Source organism: Pholcus phalangioides, unplaced genomic scaffold (genome assembly GCF_987345545.1).
Source record: "Pholcus phalangioides strain wild (caught in Gottingen) unplaced genomic scaffold, Ppha-v1.0 ptg000003l_1, whole genome shotgun sequence".
Taxonomy (NCBI): Eukaryota; Metazoa; Arthropoda; class Arachnida; order Araneae; family Pholcidae; genus Pholcus; species Pholcus phalangioides.
In genome coordinates, this window is record NW_028301596.1 from 19,941,453 (window position 1) to 19,968,954 (window position 27,502).

General features: G+C 34.6%; 1 protein-coding gene and 1 non-coding gene across 4 annotated transcripts in view; one reads left to right on the plus strand and one right to left on the minus strand.

Annotated features, from left to right (window-relative positions):
• Msp300 (Muscle-specific protein 300 kDa) overlaps window positions 1-27,502 on the minus strand; it is a 326,596-nt gene that overhangs the window by 28,153 nt on the left and 270,941 nt on the right. For all 3 annotated transcript variants that reach the window (XM_089245642.1, XM_089245623.1, XM_089245633.1), the window contains 9 exons: window positions 26,120-26,452; window positions 24,332-24,625; window positions 22,442-22,771; window positions 19,877-20,001; window positions 14,729-14,897; window positions 12,947-13,201; window positions 10,104-10,166; window positions 9,699-10,007; window positions 6,505-6,831 (listed from right to left, as the gene is read on the minus strand). In XM_089245642.1, coding sequence (XP_089101768.1) covers window positions 6,505-6,831; window positions 9,699-10,007; window positions 10,104-10,166; window positions 12,947-13,201; window positions 14,729-14,897; window positions 19,877-20,001; window positions 22,442-22,771; window positions 24,332-24,625; window positions 26,120-26,452 — 2,205 coding nt within the window. The remainder of the gene's footprint in view (window positions 1-6,504; window positions 6,832-9,698; window positions 10,008-10,103; window positions 10,167-12,946; window positions 13,202-14,728; window positions 14,898-19,876; window positions 20,002-22,441; window positions 22,772-24,331; window positions 24,626-26,119; window positions 26,453-27,502) is intronic.
• On the plus strand, window positions 11,237-11,310 carry TRNAT-GGU (transfer RNA threonine (anticodon GGU)). The gene has a single exon. It is a non-coding gene; the product is annotated as a tRNA-Thr (tRNA).

Sequence of the window (27,502 nt, forward strand, 5' to 3'; positions counted from 1 at the left end):
TGGTGGTGTGCTAAAAGTTCATGGTCCATCCGATCCATCCCATTGAAAATTTTGAACACTTCGATCATATCTCCTCAACACCTGCGTTCACCCAATGTAAACATATTCAAAAAATGAAGTCTCTCTTCATAACTCAAGCCCTGTGTGCCAATAAGAACACACGTAGCTCTTCTCTGCACCCCTTCAACCAAGTCTATGTCCCTTTGTAGGTATGGTCTTAAAAAAGGTAGGTATTGGCTATATAAAAAATAAGCTTTAATAAATTTAATTTAGTCATATATATAAAGATGGAAGATTTTAAAAAAGTAACTTAACCTTTTGTTAAAAGTTAAAAGCATTCAAGAGTTAAAAAATAGAAGATGAATATTTCAAATTGAAAAAAAATTGAGGAAATCATTGAGCTGAATATATACAAGGGAACCCCTGATGACAAGCCCAGAGATAAATTTACATATTCAGCTCAACGATTTCGTGAATGTTTTTCAATTTGAAATATTCATCAAAGTATATAATAAAAGTTATTATATAATATTATAAAAGTTACTTTTTTGAAATCTCCCATTTTTATTATATTTTATCACATTATATATTCCAGCTGCCTTTGGGGCTGATATTGGTTTGATATTTAAACTTGTAAATTTTTTTTTAATTCACTCAACTAGGTTATATTTCTACTTGAATATATATATATATATGTATACATGTATATAATAAAGATGGAATAAAATCGAAACAACAAATTTAGATAAGAAAGAGTTTATTAGAAACTCTAAGATGAATTTTCCATGATGCATTGTGTATGAAAAGTCTTTACAATCAACGTGATGTCTCTTCTACACAGAAAGTTCTGTTCATCACAAGATATGGATGCAGTGCTGTTTGGTAAATAATTTAAAGTAGTTATCTCATTTACTTCGGCATTGCTTATTTGTATCTACGCTCATTTATGTGTGGTGATGTTCTTCTTTGTATATTTTATTGTTTTTTTGTATGACTAAATTCTGATATATACATTGCAAATGTACGGGAACTAGTACCTCATTTTTAGGCTTAAAGCCAAGGTACTATCAGAAACGTTTGTATAATTTCAGCTATTCTCTGTGGTGTATCCCCCTGAAGAAGAAACAAGAGATAGCTTTGTTTTGTTTTTTTTCAAATCAACAAATCCATCAATCTATTTACTTTTCAATTTGAAAAATTCATCTTGGAGTTTCTATTTCTGTGGAATGATGCTTGTAGTGTACAACTAAATTTGTTGTTTCGATTTTATTCTATCTTTATAATAATTTAGCACACTATATATTCTAGCTGCCTTTGGCACTGATATTGGTATGTTATTTGAACAGTCAAATTTTATTCACTCTGCTAAGTTACATTTCTGCTTGGATACGTATGTATATCTATTCTATAATATAAAATCACAAACAAACTCGAAAAGGGCCTGTTGCTAAGCAACCGAGTGACGGAAGTGGGTGAAATTTTTGAGTGACGGAAATCTGTTACGGAAGTCGGTTTCGATTCATATATCGATATTCACATTCATATATCGTACATTCATATTCATATATCGATATGATATCATATATCGATATTGGGTCGATATTCACATATCGGGACCATGTTATGTGCATGTACCAAGAGGCTCCTACATCCTACAGCAGAGCCCTTATAGGCTGGAATTTAGATTTCGAGCCCCCAAACCAGCTTTTCAGGGGCCCCTCTGTGATTAATTTATAGTGTGAAAAATCAAAAAGTGATAAGAATCGTTGTGGCCCCTGTCAGCCCTTCCTTTGTGGGGGGGGGGGTCCATGCCGGAGGTCCATGCCGAGAGGTATATATATGTGTAATATACACACACAACAGCAGTGCTCCCAACACAGGGTCGGGGTACCCGGGGAAGATTTCACGTATAAGTAAAAAGTTTTCATTTCCAGGGGCCCTTGATGGATCTCATTGTTTTCTTGCTGCTTTAACGTTGAAAAATTTCGATAGCGGAAGCAAAAGATATATCCAGTCTGGGGCCCCACCAAAAGTATGCGAATTGGTGTCCCGGGTAATTGGTTGGGGGGTCCTGGATTTTATTCGTTGGTAAAACGAATACAAATGAAAATTTTTCATGGTACTCGCTCCATGGGATGGCCGACAAGCTTCCAAGTCGGGGCCCATGTTTACAGGTTTCATTTTGGGGCCCTGGACGAATCTCATTCTTTTCTGTTGTAGAATTCGCAACAGCGGAAGCCCGAGATAAAGCCAGTCTGGGGCCCCACCAAAAGTATGCGAATTGGTGTCCCGGGTAATTGGTTGGGGGCCCTGGATTTTATTCGTTGGTAAAACGAATACAAATGAAAATTTTTCATGGCACTCGCTCCGGGGGATGACCGACAAGCTTCCAAGTCGGGGGCCCCATGTTTACAGGTTTCATTTTGGGGGCCCTGGATTTTATTCGTTGGTAAAACGAATACAAATGAAAATTTTTCATGGCACTCGCTCCGGGGGATGACCGACAAGCTTCCAAGTCGGGGGCCCCATGTTTACAGGTTTCATTTTGGGGGCCCTGGATTTTATTCGTTGGTAAAACGAATACAAATGAAAATTTTTCATGGCACTCGCTCCGGGGGATGACCGACAAGCTTCCAAGTCGGGGGCCTCATGTTTACAGGTTTCATTTTGGGGCCCTGGACGAATCTCATTCTTTTCTGTTGTAGAATTCGCAACAGCGGAAGCCCGAGATAAAGCCAGTCTGGGGCCCCACCAAAAGTATGCGAATTGGTGTCCCGGGTAATTGGTTGGGGGCCCTGGATTTTATTCGTTCGTAAAACGAATACAAATGAAAATTTTTCATGGCACTCGCACCGGGGGATGACCGACAAGCTTCCAAGTCGGGGGCCCCATGTTTACAGGTTTCATTTTGGGGCCCTGGATTTTATTCGTTGGTAAAACGAATACAAATGAAAATTTTTCATAGCACTCGCACCGGGGGATGACCGACAAGCTTCCAAGTCGGGGGCCCCATGTTTACAGGTTTCATTTTGGGGCCCTGGACGAATCTCATTCTTTTCTGTTGTAGAATTCGCAACAGCGGAAGCCCGAGATAAAGCCAGTCTGGGGCCCCACCAAAAGTATGCGAATTGGTGTCCCGGGTAATTGGTTGGGGGCCCTGGATTTTACTCGTTGGTAAAACGAATACAAATGAACATTTTTCATGGCACTCGCTCCGGGGGATGACCGACAAGCTTCCAAGTCGGGGGCCCTATGTTTACAGGTTTCATTTTGGGGGCCCTGGATTTTATTCGTTGGTAAAACGAATACAAATGAAAATTTTTCATGGCACTCGCTCCGGGGGATGACCGACAAGCTTCCAAGTCGGGGCCCATGTTTACAGGTTTCATTTTGGGGGCCCTGGATGAATCTCATTCTTCTCTGTTGTAGAATTTGCAACAGCGGAACCCCGAGATAAAGCCAGTCTGGAGCCCCACCAAAAGTATGCGAATTGGTGTCCCGGGTAATTGTTTGGGGGCCCTGGATTTTATTCGTTCGTAAAACGAATACAAATGAAAATTTTTCATGGCACTCGCACCGGGGGATGAACGACAAGCTTCCAAGTCGGGGGCCCCATGTTTACAGGTTTCATTTTGGGGCCCTGGATTTTATTCGTTGGTAAAACGAATACAAATGAAAATTTTTCATGGCACTCGCACCGGGGGATGACCGACAAGCTTCCAAGTCGGGGGGCCCCATGTTTACAGGTTTCATTTTGGGGGCCCTGGATGAATCTCATTCTTTTCTGTTGTAGAATTTGCCACAGCCGAAACCCGAGATATAGCCAGTCTGGGGCCCCACTAAAAATCTGCGTATTGTGTCCCCGCTACTGGATGTGGGGCCCTGGATTTTATTCGTTGTAAAATTGATAAAAATGAAAAATTCTCACAGGGGGGTGTCCGACAAGCTTGCAGGTCAGGGCTTCATGGAAATGTTGGCAGGTTGTAATTCGGTGGCCCCTGAATGTATCTCATTGATTTTTGTGGTTTAACATTGTAAAATTTGCAACACATCGGTAGCCCAAGATATGTCCAGTGTGGGGCCCCACTGAAATTCAGCGAATTGAATCTGGGGACCCCCATGGGGAAGTTTTCTGGGGATACTTGATGAATCTCATTTGTTTTTTGTTGCTTTATTATTATTTTCATTAAAATTCGCTTCTTCAGTAGGCTGGTGCTTTCACACGTCCCTTTCCCCTTTTCCATAGCACGCTGATGAAGTGGGACGAAATAAACAAGATATGTCCGGGAGAGAAGTGGGGGAGGGGGGGGGGTTTGGCCGCCAAAGGCGGCAGGGGGGCAGAGCCCCCCTAGTATATATATATATATACAGGGTGATTCAAAACTCAACGTACAAACTTTTAGGGGAGGTAAAAACACAAAAACAAAACAGAATCACATAGGAATATATGACCGGAAACCCCAACCTGATCAGCTGGAGGATAAATGAAGATGAAGAAATGACAAGCCAAGAATCTATTACCAATGCTTTACACAAGGATGGGACGTGTACACATTAAGTTTCACAACAAGTGCTCAAAGTTCTTACCATCCATGTTGCAAAAATCTCCATCGCAGATGCAAATGTCAGTGTATTTTTGAAAGGGTTCGACAATCCGTTGTGAAGCATGCATAACTTTGAGCACTTATTGTGAAACTAAATTTGTTGTGTACTAAACATGTACACGTACTGTTCTCATGTAAAGTACTGCTAAATTAAGTATTTCACCACCCATTATGGGCTTGTCATGTTTGCATCTTCATTTATCCTCCAGCTGATCAGGTTGGGGTTTCCGCTCATATATTCCTATGTGATTCTGTTTTGTTTTTGTGTTTTCTACCTCCCCTAAAAGTTTGTACGTTGAGTTTTGAGTCACCCTGTATATAGGTTATTATCACGAAATTGGACAAAAAATGAAAAAGTTTCATATATGCATATCAACCTAAAAATTCTGAGACACTTACTTATCTGCTAATAAATGAAATATAGTCAACAATGAAGTTTGTTAAAAATTCATGGTGAAAAAAATTAATTTAAATTGAACCATGTTAAGAGATAGGTCAATCCCACGAGGCATTTTACCCGTTTCAGCACTTAACTTGATATTTATGCCTGGCAATCGCAACATGTCCCATATATTTTCAACTTAGCTCATTTTCAACTTGGACAATTTTTTGGCAATTGCATTTTTATGTGTTTCTCCCTCTTTTTTTCAGTTTTATGGGGAAAACAGATTTCTAATTTGTCTCTGTTTTGCTAAAGCATGAGATGCACTCTCAAACCAAAGCCTTTAGATGAAACAGTACTGCAGCTTGATACAACCAAGGAATTTGAATTTTTTTCATTTCTATCCTCCCTAACTTATCAAGCCTTTCTTCCGGTAACCTAATGCCAGGAGAAAGACATTTTTACATGTTTTGGAACACTGATCAAAAACTAAGCATGTTGAAAACATGTGCTTTTCAGAAATAATAGAAGTCTCTGAACTAAAACACATGGTAAAGTGAAAATAATTTTCAATTATACATTTCTCACAAAAAAAGTAGCCAGGAAGAGGCCATTTAATAAAGATGATCGTCTCTTTTTTTTCTGAATAAATGTAATTTATAAAGTAATTTACAATTTTAATTGATTTAAAAGGAAGTGCAAGTGATGGCTACATTATTCTTCTCAACCCTTTTAACACAAAATTTGATAGGTGGCAATAGGTGTTGTAGGACTTGAACCAATGTTTTCTAAATATCACGAATGGGAAAAAAAAAGCTGAGGGAAATTTTCATTTGGCTGTAAACTATTGATGAGAAATATTAAAAATTATACAAAAGATGAAACATGAAAGTATACTGGTCCTAAAAATATATATTATTGAAAAAAAGATATATTTTTATTTTATAATAAAGTTGCCATTTTAAAATTTAAAAAATGGTCTAGGCACAGAGAGAGGGCATTTTCTTAACAAATGAAAATTTGTTCAAGCAAATTTTAAAAATCTATTGATGAAAAAATTAAAAACAGAGTGGCGACGTTTCTGAAACTGGAACATAAATAAAATGGAATGAAAAAAAGTTCAATGTCAAATATATTCAATGTAAACTTCTGGAGGACACGGTGTAGGCCAATTTCATGAGAATGATCCATTTATATAAAAGCCAATTCGAATGGACTTTATTTTACAGGTATTTTCTTAATCATTAGCTAACTATTTTAAAACTTATTACGATTATTACTTAAAATGATTATTCTAACACAAAATAATATACAGTGAAACCTGTCTAAGGCGTACACTGTATGAGACAGAAATCTGTCTTAAACAGAATTAAAATATAGTCTGTTCAATGATTAGTGCTTTATTTGTACCTTTATAAAACAGAAATCTGTATAAAACAGCATTTTATTTCAGTCTATTGACATTCCATTTCACTGTAGTAATGCCACAAAATAACGTTCATAAATCTGATAAAATACCTGTAACAAATCCAAATGTTCTTCCAAGTTTATTAAATCACCTGCATCACTGCAAAGTGCTTTATATTGGGTTTCCAATCCTCGTGCGAAGAAGTGCAGTTTTTTTGCATGAGTTAGATACTTGAACCAAAGCTTCACAACATTAATAACATGGTTTCTTTGAACTTGCTGAGAATTTTGCACAGTATTCCACAAAGAATTCACTTTATCCCATGCATTCAGAAAACTTTTAAATGAATCTATATCCATGCCTTCAATAGCCATAAGCCCTTCTTCCATGGCTGAGAATAAAATGTCTGAATAGCCGATAGTAGATATCCACATTACCTTTAAAAGATAAAGAAAGATGCATAAAAAATTTAGAGATGTCAGAATATTTATTACTGAGAACAAATATTGAAGTTTCCATCTTGTATAATCTACTATAAAAGAGTACCTGCGGTACAAATTTAAAATTAAATGGAAATCTATATATATAAAATTGATTTTCTCTGTGTGTGTGTAATCTGTATACAAATAAAAAATTTTAGATCTATCCTCGCCAAATTTTGCATAGATACCAAATGGGACCCGACTTGAATGATAGGCTACTTTAAAAGTTTGCCAGAGATGGGCAAATTCCCGAAATGGGCAAAAAACTGCGGGCAAAAATGGTTTCTAGGCAATCACTTTCAGAATGTTTACATTGGTTACAGTGGTTCCCTAGCAATGCGTTTCAGACATGCATATGGCCTTACAATGGTTTGTCACTTCTTTAATGCTGTCACAGTATTATGAAGTATATATAATAGTTTATATATATATATATATATATATATTCTTTTATAATGGTTTGTCACTTTTTCAATCCTCTCAGTAATTGAAGAAAACCCTGGCAGCGCTGAGTGTAGCTAGTAATATATATATATAATAGCAAAAGTCAATCTTGTTATGAAGCAAATGCCTAAAAACTCAACTAGGAAAAAGTATACAAAAATTTAAATTTTATGATGTTATAAAAAAAATGGAAAAAAATACAGTATACATAATAGACAGGGTGAATCTGACTTATTCTGCCAAACGAAAGGGGGTGATAGATGAGCCCAAATGGATCATGAAACAAGCTACCAACTCTGTCTTATCTCGAACCACTTTCGAGTTATGTTCGATAATTGATTGTGGAAAAAAATGCATGAAATCTGAAAAAACCCAGATTTGTGAAGTTTCTGAGAGATCTGCATGCAAACTAAGCACATATTTGGAAAGCGCAGAAAAAATACTACAAGGTGACACTGATTTCATTGAAATATTTGGATTTAATGGTGAGCAACAGGCACTTAAAGATTGGCAAAGTTCAAAATTGGATTGTCTAAAAAATTTGTAATTGCCAATATGTTTTTCAATGTTTTCGCAAACACCCTTCTAGCTACAATCAGTCAAATTTGCCAAAAACTTGTCCATTTGATTAGCTTTCGAATGAGCCTAGAATAAGCCAAATTGGTCATTTAGTATAGAAGAAATTTAGTCCTTTGTTTGCAATACATCACTGAAATCTGTGTTCTTCAAAGTAATTTTAGTAGGTTTTGGCAACAATTCAATTTTTCACTTCACTTATCTCTCAGCACTTGCTTCTTGTTATTCAATACGGTTATCCTGTAGATAGAGGTAGTGTCACCTCATAGGATTTTTTTGTGCAAAATAAAATTGTCGCCAAAATCTGCAACGGCCAATTCAGAATATTTTCGTTGAATATCTACTTCGAGACAAATGCTGATTTAAGTGATGTATTGCAAACAGAAGACTAAATTTCTCCTGAACCAGAAAACCGATATTTTTTATTGTATTCTCTTTCGGGAGCTGGTGGAATGGACAAGTTTTTGGCAAATGTGACCGATTGTAGCTAGAAGGGTGTTTGCAGAATTGGCGATTAAAAATTTTGAAGACAATTTGATTTTGAACTTTGCCAATCTTTCAGTGCTGGTAGCTCACCATTAAATCCAGATATTTCAATGAAATAGGTGTCACCTTATAGCATTTTTTCTGCTCTTTTCAAATGTGTGCTTAGGTCTTTCAGAAACTTGAATTCTTTTTTTTTCAGATTTGACAATTTTTTTCCATAATCAATTACCCACCATAACTCAAAAATGATTTGGGATAGGACTGGGGTGTTTCATGATCCACTTGGGCTCGTCTATCACTGCCCCCCCTCCCTCACTTTCGTTTGGCAGAATAGATCGAATCCACCCTGTATACATTAGTATACGTAAATATTGCTGCAGAGCAGGGGTGCACAAACTTTTCAGTCCACGGGCTGGATATGTGCTATTTCTACCCCTTCAGAAACTAGCATACATAGGGTGACCATGTGACCCGTGTTTTAAGGGACACCAGTAATTTTGGCCATACCAACTTATTTATAAAATGTCTTGTTTTTTTCCATAATTTTTAATGAGGCTCTTACTTGAATTTTTAAAATTAAGAATTAAGATCATTCTCATGACTTATAAACTATATTATGACCATCTCAATTAATTATAGTTACTTAAAAAGATGAATACATCTTGCATATTTATCAAACATACATATACATTTTTTTTTTGTGAATTACATTTTTACCCATTGTGACGTGCAGTAGCCTTTTGATTTTCATTGCCCCCATTGGCAATTTTTCAGCAATTTTAGGGATACTTATTTACAACATAGTAAGTACAACAACATTGGCAAAGTACAAAAAGCTTTTTATAAACTTGAATTGCCTTTGACAATTTAGTTGGATGTAATCTGCAACTTTACTTACCTCTGACAGTATTTTTGGCTATAATTAGTAACTTTACTAGTTACTAGTGATTAAAATTTTTTTGCTGTGATTGGCAACTTTACTTACATTTGACAATTTTTCTGGCTGTAATTGGCATCTTTATTTGCTTTTGACAATTTTTTTTTGGCTATAATTGATGACTTTACTTGCATTTGAATAATTTTTTAGGTTTATAATTGGAGATATCTCGTATATGCATCCTGATTTCCATATTTTTATGAAGGATATTATGGTTAGTATAAGCATTTATGGTGTTGTGTGCATTGATAGTTTTCTATTGGAAAATTTTTTGCAGGGTAGATGGAAATCTTTGGCAGGCCATACTTGGCCCACGGGCCGGATTTATTGTTATATTAAGTAACATCGTAATAAGATTTCACTGTAATTTATCAATTACCAGAGAGTTCATATAGACTCGCATCACATCTTCAAGAGTTGAACCATAATCTGTCACTGAAGATTCTTTGAAAGTGCCCAGAAATTTTAGAAGTGCACAACATTTTTCAGGAAATGTAGCTACTTCAGCATATCTATGCAACAACTGCAAATATCGTGTTGTAGTGCTGGCAAAATATTTCTCCATCTTCTTGACGAAGATTGAAGCTTCTTCTACTAGTGATGGATCGACATCAGGACAATATTGTGTCAACAGAATTTTTCTAGATAATAAAGAGGTCATACACTTGGAAGCTACAAACAATTCAGCCTGAAGAGAGAAAGAAAGTGTATAGACATTCTGGCACCCTTACTTTTGTTTTCATAAATTAATGCACACAAGATAAGCCATTAAAAAAAAACGTACCTCTTGACTTGTTAGCATACTATCTAACTGTGCTGTACAGATTGCAGGATCTTCTGTACCAATCTGATTTGGATTAAAATGGAAATTATTGATGTTGAGATATTACGTAACATGACAACTGTAAATTAAAAACCTGTCTACATAACATAACAATTGTAAATTAAACCTGTCTACATAACATAACAATTACAAATTAAACCTGTCTATCTCAGATGGACTTTAATTTTAGGCTTTTCTTTTTTCCATTTTCAGACATAAATTGCAATAGAAAGAAAAATACACTGGTTTCTTTTTTATATAGTCAAAAAATGGTAAATTAGTAAAAAATGGTAAATTAGTAACCATTATTTTAAAAATTTGTTGCTTCAGATGAATTACAATTTGTCTCAAGGTAACAAATTTCATAATTTATTTCATAAATTCAATTTCAATAAAAATATTGTTGAAAATTTAAAATTAGGAAAATAGAAACAATTTTATTAAGATGAATCCATAATTATTTTCATCATACTCTCATCTTGCTAGAAGATATTTTGATTATAGATTTTGTGGCTAACATTCTTATCATATAATTTGTTTTTGTGATTGAGTTTGTGGAACTCAAAGGTTTCACAAGCTAAAAGATTTCAGTTTGAAACCTTTGAGTTTTGAACCTAATAAATATGTTCAAATATATTAAAGAATGTGTAAATATGCACATGCTAATATATTTTTAAACAGCTTAAGCACAGCCACTTCTCCAATTATAAATAACATTGCACTGGCAATTTTTGTTAATGTTTACTTAGTCTGAAGCAGTGGTACTTAATCTGGAACTGATGGAGCTCGGGGTTTTCAGGGGTCTATGAGCTTGGATGTGAGAAAACAACTGACTTATTAAGGAAACAGTTATTTTTCCGGATATTATGCTGAGGTGAGCTCGGAAAGAAAAGTCATCACGTCTCCGCCGGGACTCGAACCCAGGCCCTCTTGCACACCGGGCAAGCATGCTACCATCTACACCACTGGAGACACATGAATCTGCCTCTCTTAACTTCAGGAAATGGCCCCCGGGTGGGACCCGGGAGGCTACTAATGCCTCTACTTCAGCGCCTCACGACACAGTGCGTGAAATTAGGAAGGCAGATTCATGTGTCTCCAGTGGTGTAGATGGTAGCATGCTTGCCCGGTATGCAAGAGGGCCTGGGTTCGAGTCCCGGCGGAGACGTGATGACTTTTCTTTCCGAGCTCACCTCAGCATAATATCCGGAAAAATAACTGTTTCCTTGATATCTCTGGCTGAGAAAAAAGCCATCTATATCTCTCTAAACCGTCCCACCCGGGGGCCATTTTCTGAAGTTAAGAGAGGCTACTAATGCCTCTACTTCAGCGCCTCACGACACAGTGCGTGAAATTAGGAAGGCAGATTCATGTGTCTCCAGTGGTGTAGATGGTAGCATGCTTGCCCGGTATGCAAGAGGGCCTGGGTTCAAGTCCCGGCAGAGACGTGATGACTTTTCTTTCCGAGCTCACCTCAGCATAATATCTGGAAAAATAACTGTTTCCTTGATATCTCTGGCTGAGAAAAAAGCCATCTATATCTCTCTAAACTGACTTATTGTTTTGTATTATTACATGTTGAATATTATTCTATAAAGGTGTATGGCTTTGATTGCATTGGCAAAGGGGTGGGGGGATTCTGACCTTTGTCTAATTGATATGAAATGTTTGTGTGAGCACAAAAGATTAAGTGATTCCTGGTCTAAAGCCAGGGGATGATGTTTTGTTGACTTGTTCTAAAGCAGTGATGAGCAAACTTTTTAGGAGCAAGCCAAAAAAAAAAAAAAAAAGTTGTGGTGGGTCAGACATATTTAGACATTGATTCATAATTGGAATTTTTATGCTTAGAAATGAAATGGCGGAATGTACTGAATGTACTACATAATTTGAAGACTGCCACGGTTTCATTGCAAATGAGACAATGGTTTATCCTTTACAACTATGAGAAAACAAATAATTATATTTTAATAACTTATTTAATTTTAGGTATATTTTAATAACTTTATGCATAATTAATTGCATATGCGAAAGTTTTTAAATATCAATTTCTATTTAAATTCTCACAACTACATTTCCCATATGCAAAAAAAGAACAACCCTTTTTTTTTAAATACTGAAACTGCAAAATTCTGTACTATTATTTTGTAATCTGTAGCAGGCAGGATAGAACCTCTAAGAGGGCCATAGTTTGTCCATCACTATTCTAAAGCATAGATAAGTCTCCAAAGGAGTCAATTTTGAATGGAAAGGGTTTGACTGTTCATTATTGAAGTACTTCGCGATCTCATTTTCCAGTTCTTTTAGTGAATTATTTTCATTCTAAATTGAGGCTGCATTTTGATTAGTGTTTGTGCAATTTATATTACAGTTAACTTATTTGATTTTAAGAACTCATACGGACATAAAAAATTAGTTTTTAAAATGGAAAGTTTGTAAATAGGAAAGATGTCTAAAAGAAAATAGTATATTAGTTGGGACCAAAAATCAGTTCGTCAGTTCGTAAAAACTTAAAATGGAAAGTTTGTAAATAGGAAAGATGTCTAAAAGAAAATAGTATATTAGTTGGGACCAAAAATCAGTTCGTCAGTTCGTAAAAACATGCGGTTTGTAAATTGAAGGTTCGTAAAATTGAGTGTGTTGACTATAGGATAGTATTGTTACACTATTGAGAAAACAGGAGGAATGCTCCACGATTATCTTAAGAATGCAGTTGTCATAGACATAAATGGCAATAGAAAGACACAGATGTGAACCTTTAGTAAAAAACACAAATATTGAAATTATGATTAATTTAATTTAATTACCTGATCAAAATCATGGATATACGACGGCATTTCTTGAATTATGGTACAAAGATCTTTCATCTCAGATATTTCACTGATTCTGCTTTCAATTACAGAAATTATGTCTTTTAAAGATTTTGCTACTTCAATATACTTAGCAGTGAGATTCCTGCATAATGCTGCACATGATTCATCTTTGTCTGAGAAAGCTTCCTTACAGTCATGGAATAAACTTTGAAGAAAACACTCTTTTTGAAGGCTTTCATCAAGCAAAGCCTTAAAAGAAGGAAAAAACACCAACTAAGCATTTAGTAACATCTAAGCAAGTATATGAACATTTTATAAGAGCTATTACATAAGAAAGTAAAGCTTCTGTTCAGAATAAGAAAGAAAAACAATCAGGATGGCTTACATACCCTAACACTTGGGCATTTAAAAATGCATTGATAATCTTAATCAATGAATTTAAGCTAATAGCATTGATCAAGAGTATCATTTTAATATTTAAAAAAAATATTAAAATTGCACTCTCTTATTTAAAAATGTCTAGTTCATATGGGAATTTTACAAAATTTTCCATGTTGTGAATTGATGAAAATTCCTATGATTATTTTTCATCTGTTTCTGAAGTGAGAGAACAAAAAAAAGAGTCGTTACAACAAAAAATTTACGCATTCATACACAAATTTCATTTCAGAAATTTAATGCTAACAGTAAGCTTTTAGAAACACCATTATTCTTTTTTCCTCCTTTTAGTTATCTATTATTACCTGTGTACTGCAAGTAGTTCAATATTTGCAGGTTATCATCAATTAATTATTTTTTGATACTTAATATTTATTCCATAGTTATAGGCCTATGGTCTTATCAAGGGAGAGGTGCTACAGCTATTCCTAAGAAAAAACTATACATAAATTGTAGGGTAAGATGTCACTCTCCACTTATTTGTACAAAATATACAGGAAACTGGATATCATGCAGAGATGATTTTTGAAAAGAAAAATTCACTTGCATCTATTGGGAATGAAACCATCACCCTCTTGTAGTCTGGGCGAGTGCGCTACCAGTACGCTATAGAAGCAATGGGAATTTTCTTCCTTAGAGCATATATGCAAGTGAAGAGTGACAACTTACTCTACATATATGTCGCTATCTGGTGGCCTTGATGTTGTTTACGAGCTACAAGCTTAATTGTGTCAGCCTGCCAACTGCATAGAATCAAATACACGCACTTAACAAAAAAAAATTCTATTGCTTTTATAGTGTATTGTAGTATTCATCTTGTGATTATATGTACTTTATATCACTTATCTGCACTTTAATATCAGTTAAAACCTGAGTTGTTTTCTTAAAAAAAAAACTTTATTTCAAATGAATTTTGATACTGAAAGCAATAACCATTAATTCTCTAGGTCAGGGATTCTCAAACTGTATGCTATCAACCTTTGTTGCCCTGACAAAAGTTTTTCGAAGAGACTTTGTTAAAGTCTGCTCAAGGAGATCATGGATAGGCATTGATTATGGAAAGAGGTGCTGCGGGTGGAAAAAGTTTGAGAACTCCTTCTCTAGGTATATTCTGCATTGGTTTGCTTTTGATTCCATCTGATTGAAATAAAAAACAAAACTGATCTGAAGAAAAACAAAGGATCATCTGGAAAATAAATTACTTCGCTGATTAACAAAATTGTGAAAATAGATACGTTAGAAGCAAAATATATAAAAATATGATTCGATTGAACTTGATCTTTATGAACTTAAAGCAATGTGTGTGTCGATCCGATGCAAAGTTAAAAAGTTTCTCACTTTATAGTAGTCTATAGCAGGTAAATGAGCAGGTTTTTTAGCAGCAACTGTAGTCTGATGAATCCATTCATATACTAAATTCATACCAGAATGAGCAGATGTGTATGACTTTAATAAGCATATCTGTGCCCTTGACATGACATTGATATCTTCCTCAACTTCAGACCACCTAAATTAAAAATTATAAAAAACAATAGAGTGAATATATTGGACAAATAAAAATTTTAGAGCAAAGTAAAAATTACTGTTGGATTAAGTAAGACAAAATATTTTATTTCCTTAAATCAGTGGAATATACCTCACCCTGCCCATACATGAAATTTCTTGAACAAGAAACTAATCTAGGTCACACAGGCTAAATTAAGAATGAGGTGACTTGGAAGTGATTCAAAAGTTTTCCTTCTCTTTTTCTTTAAGGTTACTAAAAATAATACTTGCTCCTTCGCTGCAGCAGGATGTACATTTCTCTTGAAGTTTAGGAAACATACTGGAAGACATATTTAACAGGTTGTCTTAACACTAAAACTACTGGAATTTCCATACCCCACTAGAACTACTGAAGCCGTTTTTTTTACCACTATTATAAAAATACATGATACAGCTGTAAATGTTTATTTATTTTTGGATTAAAACAAGTGTCATAAGAACTAAGGTTGCTTGTATTGAAATATTGTCGTATGGGGGTATTTGGGGAGAAGTTCTCCCGGGCCCCAATATTATGTTTATATTTTTTGAATTTATATTGTGTGATATTTGATCTCAAAATTTTGAAATGTAAGCTGCTTCATGAAAACCAAGTAACACCCCTCCCTTCTACTTAGGGGGTTCCAATGAGGCAAACCAATGAAGGGTTACTGGGATACCAGACTTTTCGTATACTAAGGAATTCTATAAAACATGCAGAGGAGGGTACGTGCATGGCGCTTTGTATGTTCATGAATTATTGAGGGCATGCCTAACAAAAATTCTTAGGGACTCAAGTGACCTGAATCCTTAGGATTTCGTCACTATGTCTTACCCAGGGTTGGGTATTTAACATCAAAAAACGGTTTAAACAGTCAAAAAACGGTTTAAACAGTCAAACACTGGTTTAAACAATCAAACACTGGTTTAAACAATCAAAAACACAAATGAATGCTTTTTGATAATGTTTTGAACACAATAGGTATTTAACATGATGAAAAAACTTACTTTTTTGCATATTACAATGTTTTATTTTTAAACATTAATTCATTACAATAATTAAAATAAAATATTAATTACAATTTGAAATTTTGACACATTTTTTTAACATAAAAAGAGTCTTTTTCATTCCCCCCTCACCCACATGTGCTTTGATCCAAGATATGCAAATCCGTAAGCTCTTGTGGAGGACCTGTCGAATATCTCTTGCTATGGCATGGATGAACATCGGGTTCTGTATTGTGCATATACTTGAAAGGCTAAATTAATGTACCATATCATAGTAAAACTGTTATTCGTACTTTTGCACTAAGAATAAGTTACAAGAGTTTTTTAAATTCACATATAAGCCAGCACTGCCAAATTAAAGGACATTTTTATCCTACAATTTAGTATTTTGATTGCTAGATATATTTTAATGTTATAGAGAGAAAGGGTATTGTTTTAAGTATCAGTGATTATCTAGATAATTTAATAACAGAAATCAGCATTACATATATGATGTAAAAAACTTTTTAAACAACTATTTGTTATAAAAAGAGTACAGCAGATGTTTATATCTATACACATATACAGGGCCGCAACAAGATTGGTCACCCGGGGAAAGCGAGCATTTTAGTATTAGTCATCATCTTGAATATCAATATCAATCACCTTGAATTGAAGAATATCAAATCATTCCATAGTTTTTCCTTCAGCTTTTATACTATGCTTCATTCAAAGTGTATATTTTACAAGAAAAAAATATACACATATGTGTATATTGTCTAAAACAATTCTGTAGCACAGCGGTTCTCAACTGGTGTTCCACTGAGCTCTTAGGGCTCCATGCGCACTTCCCAGGGGCTCCGCGGCTGCTCGAGAAAATTAAAATAAATCAGTAATTTGATAAATAGTTTTAAAAACAGAAACCCTATAGGCTCTGTAATAGAAATTATATACCGAAAAGGGCTCCACGAATCAAAAAGGGTTGGGTTAGGAACCGCTGCTGAAGAGAGTAGAAAATTATTTTACAACCATATTAAGTATTTATTCTTTCTATAACAAAGTAACTTTAAACATTACATGAAATTAACATGTGTATTTACAATGGGAATTTTTCAAAAGCAATATCTGAGATTTTAACAGTTTTTGACAAGGGCTTTTCACACAGGGTTCTTGAAGTGATAGTTTTAACCATCTCAAACTGCCATGCGTCAAAAACCTGCCAAACCTGGCCATCCCTGCTGGAGCAATCAAAATATTTTACATTTGAAGATAATGCTTAATTTATTAGCAGGAAGAATGTGAGGTGTTGTCATTGCAATTTTGCCACTTTTGTTTTCAAGTTGTTGCAGTAGGCAAACAATTTTATTACTTCTTATATAATTGTATAATGATGTCAAAATAGTTGTGTTGTATACATGTAAAGACATGCACACAGAGTATCTACAGTTATGCTCTCTTTTCAGCTAATTTTTATAGAGGGGTTGTATAATGTACAGAATCCTCAATGGAGGATATTTTATCAAAATTTTGTGTTCAGCATTCTCGGCTTTGTGCGGTTATCCATGTGCAAAACACTGAGAATACACTGTTTACGACTATGTTTACACGTGAATACCTTTGTGTGCCTTGTATGTAAAATTTTTTGTAAAATATTTGTAAAAATACCACCAAGTATTTGTAAGACAAAAAATAAATTATTCATATGCATTCTACCACAATTTAGAAATTAGCTCATCTTTTCTTTGACACATTCTGTATGTTTGCTTATGCCTGAAATGTAACAAAACATGAACGACTCTATACCCTATTTTTAGAAGAAAAAAATTAACAATTTTATTTTCTAAAAAACTCATCTATATTATATATAAAATCTGGTTAAGCAATGAAATTTTCAACTGAAATTCAAAACGGAAAGCGACCGCTTGGTAAGAAAAAGTAGGAAAACACAGGACTGAAAAGTAGGATGGGAGAGGGTAACCCTCTTAGACAACATAATCATAGCATAACAGAAAAAAATCCCTAAAACTTTTTTTTGCAAAAAACAATTTTTTAAATTTTGAATTAACTTTTTTTTTTCAAAAAGCACTATTTCAGTTTCATATAAGATTGACTCAAGCCAAAGTAAAACGACAAATGGCTTGTTACAAAACCAATTTTTGGCCAAAACAGTGCACTAGCAATCACAGATAATTCTTTGCTGTCTCTCCTCATATATATTACTTTTTTGGAGTCTTCCAAAGTGCAGAGCTTGTCAACTCTCTTCGGCAATGCACAGCAAATTTTGAAGACGTACGTTTTTTAAGAATGGCGAGACCACTTTCAAAAGCACAGTGCAAAATGTGTAGATTACAAGATCCGATGTAAATAAGGCAAGGTGAACCAGATAGTTTTACTGCATTGTCCATCATTTTTTAAAGGGATTTGTTCACATTTTACTGTTCAATTTCAGTGTAATTGCTTTTGACAAATGAAGCGCTTTCATTTCTAGCTCTTTGCTGAGCATTGTAAATATTGTTTAAGCCTCTTCATGCCTTAAAAATACAGAAGACAACTGAATGCTGTTGGGAGCATCAGAATCACGAAACCTAGAATAGGCCTATGAATCCAACTGCTTTGAAATGCAAACTGTTGTTTCACCTATTTGCACCATAATTTTGAATGATGAATGTTAGTTACTGTCCAAGACCATGAAGTAATAAATAAAAAATTATTTTTCCATCCACACAGAAGTTTTTAATGACTACTATACTTGTTGAACCCTCAAACTAAGCAAATGAAAAATTAATCAACCAAATGGTTCCCCCCCCCCCCCTAAATAACCTTATAAAATTTCTGCTTTGGCAGAATCATTAATTGCATTCTTCAACATTCGTAATATTTGGCAATATATCAATGATTTCCTGCTCAACTAAAATCAATTACACAAATTTTGTTGATAGGATTTGGTAAAAAAGTAGGAAAGTAGGACAAAACCAAGAAAGTAGGACAAAAACAAGATAGTAGGACAAAACCGAGAAAGTAGGACAAAAGTAGGACATTTCACTAAAAAGTAGGAAAAGTAGGACGAGTGGGAGCCCTGAAATTGTCTAAGGCTGTGCACATAGTGAGGCGACCATAAAGAATGGGAGTGCATATAGTTCTACATTGCGCAATACTGGAGCAGCAAGACAAAGAAGAGAAAGAGGCCACTCAACTAAGTGCAGAAGTCAAACATGTCTGTTTTCACCTCAATCTGCTGATTGGTTCGTTTCTCCATCTTTTTTCTTTCTCTGTTCTGCAGAGGGATCATCATCATCACACCCTTACATATCAGACCCCTTCTGACCATTTTCTCTATCCTCCTCTTTTACTATGCGCTGACATCTCTTCCTCCACTCCTATGCATTTTTTCTTCCCAGTTGCAATTCTTGGAACTCGTACCTCTTCGCTCCACTATGAATGCGGCCTAAGTCTATCAGCACAATAATACAGTGTAAAAAACAATATTTGTCTTTGGTTTGGATGCACACACACACTCCTCATAGTGTTAATGTCGTTCATCCATAACAATGATTTATTTATAATGATAAATCCCTTGAGTATCATTATACAGGATTTTCAATGTATATAAGCAAGATTTTTAACTCTCTACCATCTGTAATGGTCTAAAGCAGAGTTATACAATATTTTCAATCCACAGGCCAGATATGCAATGTACACATTGCTTTTGGGGCCAGAAACTGGTGTATCTATAGTGTTTGTGTATGGATACTATTCCTCAGAAACAACTTCCATGAGCTAGATGGAATGCTTTGCAAGTTTTATCTGCAGGCTGAAGGTTGTGCACTCCTGATCTAAAGGATCTATTTATCATCTAAGGATAACATATATTGGAAAAACTCCATGTAAAATAAGTAGAAAGTGAATGTACAATAATTAAATAACTGACAACGATTGATGTCTTATTAAAAATAAGAGCCACACAAATGAGATAATTACATTTTCCTGATTTCTTGAAGTTCGTCACATTCATTTGACTTATTATCTTCATCAAAGACATTTAGTTTTGATTGAAGCTTATGAAAAATTCTTTTCATCATATTGTCATGCTCTTTCTTCATCTCCTAAAATGTAAAAATGTATGAAAATGCATACACACAATTTACATTACGAAAAAACTTGCATGCATAAAACATGTTATGATCACTATGGGATATTTAAAAGTTCTTTCACATCTTAGAAAAAAAAATTAATTAAAATTCATTATAAATCATAATTTTCCCATATGTAACAGTGCATAAGAGTAGAAGGCTTCCACACTAGTATCAGAGAAAATTGTTTTGAGAACAGATACCCCCATTAAGCAAAAGAGTATGAAAAAGGAGAAACATGTGTCTACTACTACTACTTTACCCAACATGTACCTCGTACATATTTCGCTGCAGAATTTAAAACATGCATTTACAGAATTTAAGGTTATTGCATTCCCCATCCCTTCATGAGCAAGACTAGTATTATAACTGCACACACACATTGTGAAAATTCCTCAGAGGAACTTCTGACAAATAATGAAGAAATTATTGTGTTCCCTAATGTATACTGGTATGTCTGGATCATGATCGTTTAGTATTCAGAAGTGATGGTGTCGCGATCTTGGACACAACATATTATAATCAAAATATATATAAACTGCACAATACTAAATCAAATACTCAAGATGCATTGACATGGTGCTGCATATACTCTTTCAATGGCTTACTCTGTATTCAGACATATCAATTATTTCACTTAAGTTAACTCAGAATTAAGAGACATTTCTTGACATTATGAGACATTTTTCGATTATGAGTCAACATTGTTTGCACTCACCAGTTGACAAAAACAAAAGTTGACACCCAACAAAACACAATTAATAGTAATAAGAAAAACATTGATCACTTTTTCCCTGGTCATACACTTTACATCTCACAAACATAGATTAGCCCACTCATTTGAAGATTAAATCTTTCTGGGGGAATTTCTAACAAATTTGCACATGCTGGAATGCGTGTTCGGAGTGCATGTATGGCCCTAACATATTCATGTTGTAAGAGTTATGAATATATCATGTTTCCTGTTCCACTGGTGCTGTTATCTATCTTCCATATTTTAATAAAAATTGCAGATGCATGAATTTTCGTGTTATGTAAAAATCATATCAAAGGTCTGCTTGCTCTATGCAGAAAGACATTTTAAAATGGGAGACCGGCTTGTGTGTGTGTGTGCATTTGTGCCTTTAATTTTGAAAAACTGAACTAAACCAACTTCAGCCGACCATCACTGTTCTGCCAATGGTGTTTGCATCTAGATGTTCACATGAGAGTCCATCACAATGGAATTGTTGATACTATTATTTTACTGGCATGGACTGTGAGGCCATGATTATTTTATACATAAAGTGAAACCTGTTTATAACAATACTGTAGGGACCTAGAAAAATATTCTTATAGACAGGTTATAGACAGTTTGAGCATTAGCACTATTTCCTATTGAATAGGAATTCCACCAGGACCAAAGAAATATCGTTATAGGCAGGTTTGTTGTTAAGAGACAGTATCATTATACACAGGTTTCACTGTAGGTTTTAACACACACCAACTGCTACAATTCGAGCAGTTTATCTGACTTTGCATTTATACGACATTTGACTTCAGTCGCAACTGGTTCCTACATGTTACTGCGTGTAAAAGTGGTACACCATTGGTTATGAATAATCATAAATCATCTCTATAAAGAAAGTTTGATTAAATTTCACTATATTTATCACTTTTACCAGTGATTATGCATAATTCCCAAATAAAGTTGGAAAGTCTGATAATGATAAATACAGAAAATTTATATAATCTTTTGTTTTCTTCATTAAACCAATTAGTAATTTTTACCCTAACGTGATACATGCACTACACCCATTTTTCAGTAAAAAATTAAATTAAATTACTCGTGAAGAGAAGAAATAAACGTTCATAACAACATTATCAATTATGTTGGCTTTCTTCATACATGAGCAAGTAAAACTAACATTACCATTTGGAATCAGCATCCTGGACTATAATTATGTTCAGTTAATCAAGTAATTAGTTGACAGATTATCATATTTACCGATACGGGCTTGGGATTATACAGAATTATTGTTGAATAAATAAATTCTCAATTTATGAACAAAAATGCACAGTTTGGAAAAAAAAAATTGCCAAATTTTACTGTCCGCTAATGGGAAGTGAAATACATGAATGATTGTATATTAAAGCCCTATTCCATGGGACCAGAGATCAGAAAAGAGTCCATTAATGGGGAATGTCCGTTAAGGGAGGTTCCACTTTAGGTACAATGTCAACCCTGGGGACCAAATAATAATTATCTATGAGTGAGGTGACTTCATAATGAGTAATCCCAATTAAATAATTATGGTGACGGGACCTAGAAAAAGTGACACTATAGGTCTTACGATGTTAAAAGTGATGACTTTATGAAGAGGTCCTATTGTATTAAGGTGTGATAAATTTATCAAAGTCTGAAAGTATTTACATTCAACTTGGATATCTTGTCTTCAATGTGCTCCAAACACCAATTTTCACCATTTATGGTTTGAAGAATAAATTTTTCAGTGTTTAGAAACACTTCTCCTTCCACTTTGACATCGTTGAAATCTTGCCAGCAATTTATATACTTTCTAATCAAAGACTCAGCAACTGCAACTTTTTCTTCTAGTTCATGACAGCGGTGATTAACTTCTTCATAACTTAAAATTATGAGTTTCTTCTTGTTGCCTTCTTCCAGACTTGCAATTAATATTCTAGAAACCATGTGAAGGTTTTCTTTCAAAGCATTTCTTCTTCTAAGCTCTTCTTGAAGATACTGTAAACAATATTACAAAGCAAATAAAATTGATATATGCAACTGAATGAATCAATTACTAAGAAGAAAAACATATTCCTAAACTAAAACCAAAAAAAAATTCATTTCAAAGATCTTTGTGATTTCTAAAAGTATTTAAAAATCAAAATAGTTGAAAGTTATTTTTCATGTTCATTAGATTGATAAGTAGATAAAGTTATGATAATTTATGAAAGCTTTACAAATTGCAAACACTATATAATGAAAGAGTTTTATTTGATCATTTTTGTCGCACCACAATCATTTTCTGCACATGACGGCTCGGCACCTACAATGTATTACCAATTGTGAATGGCAGTTTTTTTAATACTGACAGAGAGGTTGGTGCTCTAACACCTTGGTGTGGGACTCTCTGCAGTAGCAACCTTTTTCGGTGGTCATGTTGCCATTATTTCTGTTGAACCTCTGTGTTGGGGAAAGTTTCTGACAAGGATAAATCAGGTATCAAACTTCCAACACCTCTGAAGAGCTTCATTGATGCAAAAAAGAAAATAATTTGACCTTGTCAGTCCCTGTGTCACCGGTTGAAGACACTAAACAGCACATTAAGAAAGTTCACCTACCTAATTGAAATGCTCACAGAGACCTCAAAATTATTTCTAGATGGTGTAAACCAGAAGTTCTCAACTTTTTTGGATCACAGAGCCCTTTTTTAGAATGCATGTAATTTCTATGACAGAGCCCTGTAGGCCCCTACTTTTTTATTTATCTATCAAATTTACAGATTTATTTTATTTTTCTGGAACTGTACATGGAGCCCTAAGGGTTCCATGGAACACAAGTTGAGAACCTCTATTGCAAGCATTTGGCAATTTATTCATACTCATCTATCAGCAGAAACTAACTTTAGCAATTTCACAGTTAAAAATGAACGTAAAAAATTTGAAATTCAGAATGAACTTGAGAACTGAGGAGGTTAAAAAACTAAAACAGTGAACTTTAAAGTTACACACTTTTATCAAATTTGAAATGTAATAGAAAATTATTAGATTATTTGTCTTTTAATTTCAAAAAGACTGAAAGTGCATGAACTTTATAGTTATCTTCAAAAATTAATGATGTGGTAGCTCGTGAAATTTGGGATAGGCTGCAAAAGTAGGAAAGGGTAATAAACAAGCAATCATAACCTCTGATTCTATGCAATGGGTTTATGATTAACAGACCAATTGGATCACATTAAATATGTGAGTCACAGAGTTCATTTTTAAGACTGATGAAGCAAAATGGCTAAAATATACATTGAAAATGAGAATCACAGTATTATGAAGTGCCCGCCATAGAAAAACATAAAATGAATACAACATTACTTTTGATGTGAAAAACTATTGCACTGAAGATGATATTGAACACATTCGATACTCTGAATGAATTATTGGCACTAATGGCTATTTATGATAATTTCATTTCTATATTCTTATATGAAAGCTGAAGTATAAAGTTTGACACGGGAAAAAACAATTTTCAATTCTAAATAATCATAAAAAATGAAATAGGCCGATGAAAAGTTATCCATTTGCAAACCTGAAGTTTCTTGGTGTCAGAGAGCAATACGGAATAATTTTTGCTCCGAACATTTTCAATAAGTGTTTGCAGCTCAGCCTCACAGTCATCCAGCCAATCCATCATAAATAAATGCAAGGAATTGAATGATATCCATGAATTTAGAATAAAACACAATTTTTGTATCTTTCCAGGCAATGCAACTCCAGTTAGTTCCTTTAACAAAGAAATGTTTGATTCAAGGTCTTCCAGTGGCTGTTCTTTACTAAAATTCCCATAAATTTCAGAAACAAACAACAACTCGTTCTCAAATTTCTAGAAGAGAAAAAAAGGAACATTTTTTAAAATTACACAAATACAAAGACATGTACATATACAAACGTATAATACACACACTCTATTGACATCAAGGGACATAAATGTCCTTCCAGCAGGTCTATAAGGGTCACTCAGTCAGGGGCGGCTTAAGCGAGGCTACAAGGGATGCAGTGCACTCAGGCAGCAGGTTGTGAGGGGTGGCAACCCAAGCATTTGTTTAAAATTTTGAAATAATAAAAATTCACACCACATGCTATCACTCTTTTCAGTCATACCCTGAAAACGGAAATGTTCAGAAAACTTGTGGGAATAGACAAAGCCTGGGGCCTGATACCAGAAACAAGAATAGACACTTGAAATGCATCACTTGGAGCAAGGATGCATTTTGGTTCACTATGCCCCCCCCCCTCACATCTTGCAGCAGGCACCCACCCTCCAGGCTGAGATATCTGGCAGGCCCTTAGGTCAGATTTTTCATAGGACTCTCTAAAACAAACCAAAAAATGATGAGAATCATCCCCAGCGGGGCCCTTCTTTCTTTGCCTTTATTTGACTACTTCCACAATGGTACTGGCTGGGTTGTGCAGCCTCGGTCAGTAACTTCTTGGAAGCGGTCAAATAAAGAATTTTAATTCTCATTTGTCCAAGGCCTGAAGCTCAGAAACCCTTCACACTTCTTTAATTTCCATCTTGGTAACCTTGGACTAGGTATTTTGTATCAACAAGGTTCAACTCTAGCTGGCACTATTAAGAACAGTAAAATAATTCTGAACCACAAAAAAAAAAAACGGGACAGTTTCTTAAAAAGCGGGACGTATAATCAAGTATTTTTTGTTTGTGTGACCTTGGATGGATGAAAAATCTGGTTTGTCACAGGCTAAAGCCCTTTCAGCCATCCCCCAAGGACATCTTTAGGGGTGGCACATGAGGTTTTGCAACCGAGTGGCAGGTGAACTAGAGCCGTCCCTATACTCAGTGATATTAGTTCAGCAACAGCCTTATTATTGTGGTCTGTATAGATTGGTAATTGTTTCATATAAAGCATATATATATATATTTATAATTTTTATATTACTGAAACAAAGAAAATATACATGCATATGAGCTGTTATATTGTACTGTTGTATTACAATACATTCATTTGTATAAATTCTAGTAATGCATTATTCTTGAAAACTAGATTAGTTTACTTCATTTTAACTTTAACTATTGCTCTTGAAAACCAGAATTCAGTCCATGAAAAACTTTGGAAGATAATGAGAAGACAAATGCTGAGAGCGAACCAGAAAAAAAAAACGTTTAATAACCTGGGCCTTTATGCTGTGAAGGTTTGGCATTTGGTAATGAGGAAGAAAATGTGTGTTCATACTGTAGAACATTTATTTAACCTCAGCAAAAAGTTTGAAGAACAAATTACATTCAAAAAAGCAATTAACAGAATTTCACCTAAATCTATACAAAAATACAAATAACTAAATTGCAACCAATTACCTTTAACTTAACTAAAAGGGTGTGAGCATCTTGAAAAGAAGTAAACTCTTGAACAAGAAGATCCTTCAAGTTAGTGATTATATCAGAAGACCATATATGCATGCTTTTCTGGAAACTTTGATGTATTTCTTTCAATTCGATCCATTTTTGGATAAGCGATTTTTTCATACTACACAAATACTCATTTGTAGCTCTCAAAGTTTCTGCAACATCTTTGTATACAGTACTCAAAGGAACGAAACAACATGGAAACGGTTGCTGGTTTACTTCAAGAAAATTTGCTCCTAAGAAATGATGGAGCTTTGCAGTTACAAAGAGACCAGCTTCAAGCTCCTAGGAAAAAAAGAAAAGTGAACATTTTTTTTATTTGTTATGTATGTGTAACAAACTTACGTAATTGTAAATTTGTATTACTATTTTTGGTTTAATTAAGTGTAAATATTTGCTTTTGTTATTCTGTAAAAAATATTTTGTAAACACACTATGAAAATATGACACATTGGCTTCAAGGATAAATAAAAAAAATTATGCTCCCAAATGGAACATTACAATAAATACCATAAAAAATGCTTTTCTCAGATTAGCTGTTATTATGATGTTTCACATTGTGTACAGTAGAGTTTCGATAATCTGAGGTGAATGGAACCAAGGCCATCAGGATTACTGAAAACTCAGATTATCCAAAAGAAACAAAAACAACAACAACAATAGAAATCAGCTTTTATACAGACGCGAAGGAGGCCCCTAGCCTTATGTATGGGGGGAAGGGCTTAGACATGTATTCATAGTTACTCCCTACTCTTTCCCATTTGGTTCTAAATTCAATGGTTTAGTTCAGTGGTGCACAAGCTTTTTTCATCTCTTTCCCTCAGAATAGTACAGAAAAGGATCACTTCTAAGCACTGAACAGGCACAAATCACTACACCAGAGGTCTTTAATATATGGCCCATGGGATAATTGTGGCCCGCTGAGCTCTTTGATGACATGAGTATTATAGATGAGTGACCTGCAAGCCTGGGTGAAACTGAAAATGTGACCCACGGTGTGTCCGCATTTGAAGACTCTGCACTACATGTACTTCCTGCATTACCCCAAGGAGACACAATGCACACTTTGAGAACCACTGACTTAGTCCATTAAGATTGAATCAGTGGGGTACCAATGTAAGGGAGGCTGACATATCTCTCATATCTCTGGGGCTCGATATGAATGTTATTTTTTGCACTATAAATTTACTATAAAAGGGCCTGTGGAAAATTCTGGAGTGGGGGGTCCATTGAAGATCTCAGCCTAAGGATCAAGGCCACTCAAAACTGAAATTACTTGCATTCGTTGGAAGAATCAAACAAAAGAAGTTCTTACAGCGTTGAGAAGGAATTAAA